General features: G+C 43.7%; 1 protein-coding gene across 1 annotated transcript in view; it reads right to left on the reverse strand.

Moving 5' to 3' along the window:
• Positions 1 to 8431, reverse strand: part of TTC28 (tetratricopeptide repeat domain 28) — a 661711-nt gene extending 653280 nt beyond the window's left edge. Inside the window, exon 1 of the mRNA XM_060028281.1 lies at positions 8133 to 8431. Within this exon, the coding sequence (XP_059884264.1) occupies positions 8133 to 8207 (75 nt within the window). The 5' untranslated portion in view covers positions 8208 to 8431. The remainder of the gene's footprint in view (positions 1 to 8132) is intronic.
• Between the last annotated feature and the right edge of the window lie 256 nt (positions 8432 to 8687).

Consider the following 8687-nt stretch of genomic DNA (forward strand, 5'->3'; position numbering starts at 1 on the left):
GCTTCTCTTGTTGCGGCTTCTCTTGTTGCGGAGCACGGGCTCTAGGTGTGTGGGCTTCAGTAGTTGTGGCATGCAGGCTCCATAGTTGTGGCACACGGGCTTAGTTGCTCCGCGGCATGTGGGATATTCATGGACCAGGGCTCAAACCTGTGTCCCCTGCGTTGGCAGGCGGATTCTTAACCACTGTGCCACCAGGGGAGCCCCTACACCTGGTTTTGAATTACAGCTCTGCCACTAATCTGCTATAAGTCCATGATTGTGCTAAGCTTCATTTCCTCATCTTTAAAATGGTGATAATAGTAACACGCTCACAGGGTCATTGTGAAGATTAAATGGAATAAATTATGCAAATTGTTTAGCCCAGTGCATGGCACATAAGCACTCAAATGTGATTTTTTAAATGGTAATGACTACTTTTGTTTTTATTTTGGCAACAAAGTCATGCCTTTTACTGCAGAGTAAATATTCCCCTTTCAACAAAGTTTCAAGCACCTACTTTGTGTAAGAGAATGCTCTAACCTGAGAGAGTAACACAGAACAGTGAGATGCTTCCTGTCTATTTGGGGAGAAGACTTTTACACCAATAACCAAAACAATGTTAAAAGTTCCCATTTGCTGTGCACTAACTGTGTGCCAGGCACTATGGGCAGTACTTTGCATGATTCCATCAAAGTAAACCCAATTCCACCAAAGTAAACCCAATTCTTCATTTTACAGATGAAGAAGCAAGCTCCCAGAAGGTAAGAGAGTCAAGAGCAGGGATTCAAACCCAGGCCTTGTCTGCAAAGCCTCTGCTCTTAGGGAGGCTGAACCGGCCAAGATTAAGTACCAGCCAAGGGGACTAAACAATCTTTACAAGAGGGGCCATTTACCAGGGCCTGCTCCATGCCAAGCCAAAGCAGGATTTGATCCAAGTCTCTGTTTCCAAAGTTAGCACATACAGCTTCACTGGGCACAGGGAAAGATCACTCCCAGGTGTGGTAACCAGGGAAGAAGTCTTCAGGGAAGAGGGGAAGTGGCATCCAGACAAGCAGAGAGAGCCTGTCAGGTGTCCCCAAGACCACCCCCAGTTTCAACGACTCAAGGGGAGAGCCCACAGGACTGGGTACATAGTCCTACTCATGGCTATGATTTATTACAACAAAAGGACACCAAGTTAAATCAACAAAGAGAAAAGGCACATGGGGTGAAGTCTGATGGAAACCAGGCACAAGCTTCCAAGGCTCCTTTCCCTAGTGGAATCACAGAGAACACACTTAATTCCCCGGCAACAAGTTGTGACAACACGTGTGAAAATGCTGTCTGCAAGGGAAGCTTGTTAGAAACTCAGTACCCAGAGTTTTTCTTTGGTGCTGGTCACATAAGCACTCTTTGTCTAGCATGTGCCAAAATTCCAGACTCCAAGAAAGAAAACAGGTATTCAGCATAAATTACATTGTTTGTACAAACAATTTAGGCAGAGTGAGCCACTCTTATCAGTTCTGGAAATAGGGAAACCCTCCCCAAATCCAAGTTCTCAGACACCAGCCAAGGGCCAACCTTGTATGCAGGACTTTATAAGGATGTGCAATTTTGGGGGTGCTGGGTTAACTTTTCTGTACAGAAGTCAAGGGGCCGTCCTGTCACATTGAGGGAATTCTATAACAAGGAATCTATAATCAGAGAGGAAAGCACCTCCGTTGCAAAAGGGCTTTTTCCTGTCTCCGTGGCCTCCACCAGGCAAAGAGAAAGATGCTGCTGAGTGGACAAAGCAGTCATGCCACGTAGTGTGTTCAGCAGCAAGTGACAAATAGCTGCAGCAGACTCAGACCTAAAGCTTTGCTTTGACAAAGAATTCCTTTGATCCTGTCACTTTTGATAACATGTTGGATATATCAGATGTGGCCAGATGAAAAAATAAAGAGAAGACACCATCTTTTCCTTTCTAGGTATCACTGTTGGGAGGCAAGAGAGACTCAGCAGAGTTCAGAGGGGTGAGGGCTCCAGGGAGGAAACACACACGGGTGATGGTGGCGGAAGTGGCTGCTATCAGAGAGGGGTGAGGTCTTTGAAGAATTGCGAGCTGCCACAACTAGAGAAAGCCCTTGCACAGAATCGAAGACGCAACACAGCAAAAATTAATTAATTAATTAATAAACTCCTACCCCCAACATCAAAAAAAAAAAAAAATTGCGAGCACACGCCCCATCTCAAAGCTGGGGAGGAGGCGGAAGATGCTACTCAACCCTGGTAATTGCTGCCATGGCGAGATTCAGACGTGGTGTTGACAATCTCTGGATTGTTTCAAGAGAAGCTGGAACTGGGATTTTAACAGGAAATTTCCCTGGGGCTGCCTGTGGAAACACCAAGAAAGAGCTAAGTCAGCTGGGGAAAGGAGAGAGGTGAGAAAGGGCTGCAGAGGAAGTGATATGAGAGCAGTAGGGTAAAAAATGAGACAGTTCACCCAGTGAACCAAGGAAGGAAGAAGTTAGGTTACAAATTATATTTGTGATACTGCAGATTTCAGAGAATCAGACAGAATTGGTTTTTGTATCTGGTAGTTCCTCTTACTCACTGTATGACCTTGAGCAGTTAAGTTCTCTAGGTTTCATTTTTCTCATCTGTAAGACAAGGATAACCATAGCACCAACCTCAATCATGACGAAGTACAAATCTGACATCAGGAGGGAAGAGAATATAAAATAATGCACACAAAGTGCTCAGCACAAGGCCTAGCAGTACACTCAGCAAATATTAGTGGGAAGCATAGAATGAGATGGGGGCAGAGAGGAGGGGTCCCTAACCTTGACCAGTGAGCTAAATCTTGAAGGATTAGAGGCATTTGCACTTTCAAGTAGGTTAGCAGGAGAAATGGCATGCATGCAAGTAAAGAAGAATCTTACTGCAGCAGGGTGAGGGTGGGAGTGGGAAGGGGTAGAGATGCTGTTGAGAAGGAGGCAGCCAGATCAGGAGAAGCAGTGTAGACATTGGAGTAAAGGAGACCCATCTGGGGACTTCGGTAGAGTTGAGAGCTGATGGTTCCTTAACGAAGGCAGCATTATGGTAAGGGGACAGATTCAACAGCATTCTAGGAGATGGGACCATTAGGACTCGGCAGCTAATAGGGCTCTGATGAGGGCTGAGTCAAGGGGACTCAAGTGTCTGGTGTGAGCACTGGGGGGATGGAGAGGCCTTGACCCAGGAAGAGGGGCTGCAGCTTGCGGTGGGGGGGCGCTGAGCTCCACTTGGGCAGGTTGTATTTGTGACCTTGGAACTTCCTATAGATGTTCGATAGGCACCTGGAGGATGGCTTACAGCTGAGAAAGACTGTCTGGGCAGGAGACACAGATCTGGTGGGTGGGCATTTAATAAGCACGTTACACTGCGCTTCTCACTGAATCCTCAAATGGGCCCTTTCAGGCAAGAACTATCATCCCCATTTCATGGATGGAGAAACTAAGGCTTTGAAGAGCAGAGTAGCTCTTCCAAGTTCACATAGTAATAGTTTGGGGGAAAATCAAACTCGGGTCGCTAACTTCAGAAAATGGGCAGCTGGTACACAGTGTAGGTTTGGGAAGATGAAAAAGTTCTGAAGGTGGATGGTGGTGACGGTTGCACAATACGAATGTGCTTAATGCCACTGAATTGTGCACTTAAAATTGTACACTTAAAAAGGGTCAAAATGGTAAATTTTATGTTATATATTTTACCACAATAAAAAAAAAAAAGAAAGAAGGAAAAGTGGTCCTGACCACCAATTATATGGCAAGTGTTGGCTGAGGAGCCATCATTTCCCTCTATGCTGTTTTTATGTTTGCTTTCATCCCTATGATAATATTTTCTATTTTGTCTGGCTTCCTTAGTTTCAAATTCTCAGAGGAGAGGAAACCTCACTATAATACCTATGGATCTCTTAGTCACAAGAGTTACCAAATTTCCTAGGGAATTTGGTATATATTAGGTATACATATATATATTAGAAAAAAATAGCACATACCAGTAACAAGCAAGGTAGTTTGTAACACACACTGACCTAAGCCAACTCGGTCATGCATAACTATAGGGTTCCTTTCAGTAAGTGTCAGAAACCACCAAGACTATGAGATAGGTGAGGTTGGCTATTCCCCCACTACCTTTCTACTGGGTTTGTTTTTTTAAAAAGTTGCATTTAGATATATATACCCTGAAGCTCACCCATGCAAAGTGTACAATTCGATGGTTTTTAGCCTATGGAGCTGTGCAACCATCACCAGGATCTAATTTTCTTTTTTTTAATTTATTTATTTATTTTTGCCTACACTGGGTCTTTGTTGCTATGCGTGGGCTTTCTCTAGTTGCAGCAGGCGGGGGTTACTCTTCGCTGAGGTGCGCTGGCTTCTCATTGCAGTGGCTTCTCTTGTTGTGGAGCACGGGCTCTAGGTGTGAGGGCTTCAGTAGTTGTGGCATGTGGTCTCAGTAGTTGTGGTGCACAGGCTTAGTTGCTCCTCGGAATGTTGGATCTCCCCAGACCAGGGCTCGAACCGTGTTCCCTGCATTGGCAGGCGGATTCTTAACCACTGTGCCACCAGGGAAGTCCAGGATCTAATTATGAAACATTTTTGTCATCTCAAAAAGGAGTTTGGGGGCTTCCCTGGTGGCGCAGTGGTTGAGAGTCCGCCTGCCGATGCAGGGGACATGGGTTCGTGCCCCGGTCCGGGAGGATCCCACATGCCGCAGAGCGGCTGGGCCCGTGAGCCATGGCCGCTGAGCCTGCACGTCCAGAGCCTGTGCTCTGCAACGGGAGAGGCCACAACATTGAGAGGCCTGCATACCGCAAAAAAAAAAAAAAAAAAGAAAAGAAAAAAAGGAGTTTGTACCTTTCCCAACCCACCTCCCCTTCCCCTCCCCACCGCCTGCCCTAGGCAAATAATAATCTGTAGATTTTCCTAGTCTGGACATTTCACATAATGGATAAATGGTCATTTGTGACTGACTTCTTTCACTTAGCATAAATGTACACGTTTTTCTGTGGGCATATATTTTATTTTTCTTGGGCATATGCCTAGGAGTAGAATTTTGTATGGTAACCCTGTGTTTAGTCTGTTGAGGAATTGCCAAACTGTTTTCCAAAGTGGTTGTACCCTTTACAATCTCACCAGCAGTGTATGAAGGTTCCAATTTCTCCACACTCTTGTAAACTCTTGTTATTGTCTTTTTAATTTTAGCCATCCTGGTAGGTATAAAGTGGTATCTTGTTGTCTTGATTTGCATTTCTGACTAATGTTGTTGAACATATTTTCATGTACCTACTAGCCATTTGTAAATCTTTTTTGAAGAAATGTCAATTCACATCCTTTGCCCATTTTAAACCTGGGTTATCTTTTTATTTATTTATTGGCTGCGTCAGGTCTTGATTGTGACACACAGACTCTTCATTGTGGTGCACGGGCTTCTCTCTAATTGTGGTGCTCGGGCTTAGTTGCCCCGTGGCATGTTAGTTCCCCGACCAGGGGTCGAACTGGCGTCCCCTGCATTTTAAGGTGGATTCTTAACTGCTGGGCTATCAGGGAAGTCCCTGGGTTGTCTTTTTATTGCTGAGTTGTAAGAATTTTTTTTATGTTTTCTGGATACAAGTCCCTTATTGGATATATGACTTGCAAATATTTTCTCCCATTTTGTGAACCATCTTTTCACTTTCTTGATGATATCCTTTGAACCACATTTTTTTTTTAATTTTGATGAAGCACAACTTATAAATCTTTTCTTATCCTTTTGGTGTCATATCTAAGAAGCCATTACCTAACCCAAGGTCACAAATATTTACTTCTAAATATTCTCCTCCATTTTGAGTTAATTTTTATGTATGATGTGAAGCAGGGGTCCAACCTCGCTCTTGCAAGTGACTATCCAATTGTCCCCAAATCATTGTTGAACAGTCCATCCCCCCCACATTGAATTGTCTTGGCACCCTTGTTTAAAATTAACTGATCATAAATGTAGTACATTTCTGCATTCTGAATTCTATTCCGTAGATCATATGTCTATCCTTATACCAGTCCCCCACTGTTTTGAAATTGGAAAGTGTGTTGAGAAGCTGGAGCCGGTGTATTGAATTAAATATACGCAGATTATGACCTGCTGAATAAGGGGGCACAAACCACCCACTTGGGATCCCCAGGTAGTTCCCTCAGCATCCGAGCTCCCACTTTGGGGAAGTGAAACCCACGGGGTGATTTTGATTAAAGGCAAAGTTTCAATATACCCACACAAAGGAAGTAAAGTCACAAGAATTTTTACTTACAGATCCCAGAAAGGGAGGTGGTTTACAATGAGCTGGGGGAAGGGCAGTCCTCCATCCCAGGTCAGAAGTAAGCAGGAGATAGAGAGCAGGGTAGTAAGCACCTATTACTTATTAGGTAGTTGGGGCAGAGGTGATTAACTTTTTACAGGCTTAACTCTCAAGTGGTTACTTTAAGAGGTGCCCTGGGGAAAGCAAAGTGGGAACTTAGCAGTGGGGATGCTAAACTCAAGTCCTTATCTAGATGTTCAGACTCTGGATGTGAGCAAGGTTATCACATTGTAAAATGCCTGGGCAGCAGCTCAGAACTGTGTGTTTTTCTCATCACAGAAGAGAGGTTGAATGCACCAACTTTGTTCTTCTTTTTTAAGATCATTTGGCTTTCTGGGTCCCTTGCTATTCTGACACCAGTGCAATACTGCAGTGTAATTCTGACACTAACCACCTACAGTTAGCATCAGACTCCACAAGTTTAAGGGCACAAGATTAGGTCAAACAAGATTTCCCTTATTTCAGATGCCAGCATCACGTGGGGTCCTCAGGCCACCTATACTTATGACAGACCAGCTACAAATCCAGGAGGTTCCCGTGACACCTCTTAGGTTCAATAATTCACTAGAATGATTCACAGAACTGAGGAAAAAGTTATGTTTATGATGACAGTTGCATTGTAAAGCATACAAATGAAGTGACACATAGTACAAGGTATGGTAGGGTCCTGAGTGCAGAGTTTCCATGCCCTCTCCCCATGGATTCAGGGTATTTCACCCTCCCAGTATATCAATGTGTTCACCAATCAGAAAGCTCCAATGAGCTTTGGTGTCCAGAGTTTTTATTGGGGTTTTATTGTGCAAATATTATTGATTGAATCATTGGCCGTGTGGTTGGATTCAATCTTCAGTCTCCCTCCCCTCCCTGGGGGCTGGGCTGGCTCAAAGCCACAATCCTCTAATCACTGGGTAGTCTGTTCGGTGACCAGCCCCCATCTGGAGTCACCTCATTCATTAGCATAAACTCAGTAGTGATCTGAGGAGCTCATGAATAACACACACACCTATCACTCAAGAAATTCCAAGGGTTTAGAATCTCCCTCCAGGAACCAAAGACCAAATTCTTTTTTTTTAATTAATTAATTAATTAATTTACTTTTGGCTGTGTTGGGTCTTTGTTACTGCACATGGGCTTTCTCTAGTTGTGGCGAGTGGGGGCTACTCTTCGTTGCAGTGTGCAGGCTTCTCATTGTGGTGGTTTCTCTGTTGCGGAGCACAGGCTCTAGGTGTGTGGGCTTCAGTCGTTGTGGCACACGGGCTCCATAGCTGTGGCTTTCATGCTCTAGAGCGCAGGCTCAGTAGTTGTGGTGCACGGGCTTAGTTGCTCCGCAGCATGTGAGATCTTCCTGGACCAGTGCTCAAACCCATGTCACCTGCACTGGCAGGTGGATTCTTAACCACTGCGCCACCAAGGAGGTCCTAAGTATTTTTCTATATTATCTGAATAGTCAAAATTTATAACAGGGTTGGAACTATGTTAAGTAATTGTATGTGGCTGATCATAATACTCCATCTAAAATATCTGTGCAAAAAAGAGATGTCCAAAACCTATAGAAATAACTAGAACGCATCCTATCAATAAACTGAGTGAAAAAAAAATTATATCTCAAACATACAGGAAAAGAGTTAAACTTAGACATGGAAAGCATATTTCCAAAGCATAAAAAAAAGAAGCTATTCCCTAGTGTACCAGCTCAGTGAAGCCATTCCACATCTTGCTGAAGTACAGACTATTAAAAAATTAATAACTGCACTCAGTCAATAAAGTTTACATTAAAATAAGAAATCAGCACAAAAGATTCTGTGAAAGTAAATGAAATTTCTACCTTTGGCCATTTGGGATTGAGAAGTCGGGCTTTGATTGCATCGTCCAGTGCCTTGTCATACTGCTGGATTTTCATATAGGCTGCAGATCTATTGCTGTATAAGATGCAGTTCTGAGGGTCAACAGCTAGGGCTTCATTGTACAGAACAACAGCTGTGTGGAAATCTCTATCATGACAGGCCTGATTACTCTGATGAACTTTCTCAACAAATTCAGCTTTGCTCAACGCTAGTACATCAGGACTTCTCTGGCCAATAGTCTTAGCACCAAAGAGAGGAATCTACAAACAAAGAAACTTAGTGAGACAAAGTTTAGATAATCCAGAGAGGTTCCTTGTCTGAATTACAAGAGATCATGGACATTCTTCATAGTCTGCTTTATATATATATATATATATATATATTTATTTATTTTTTTTTTTTTTTTTTTTTTTTTTTTTTTTTTTTTTGTGGTACGTGGGCCTCTCACTGTTGTGGCCTCTCCCGTTGCGGAGCACAGGCTCCGGAGGCACAGGCTCAGCGGCCATGGCTCACGGGCCCAGCTGCTCCGTGGCATG

This window comes from Delphinus delphis, chromosome 13 (genome assembly GCF_949987515.2).
Source record: "Delphinus delphis chromosome 13, mDelDel1.2, whole genome shotgun sequence".
Taxonomy (NCBI): domain Eukaryota; kingdom Metazoa; phylum Chordata; class Mammalia; order Artiodactyla; family Delphinidae; genus Delphinus; species Delphinus delphis.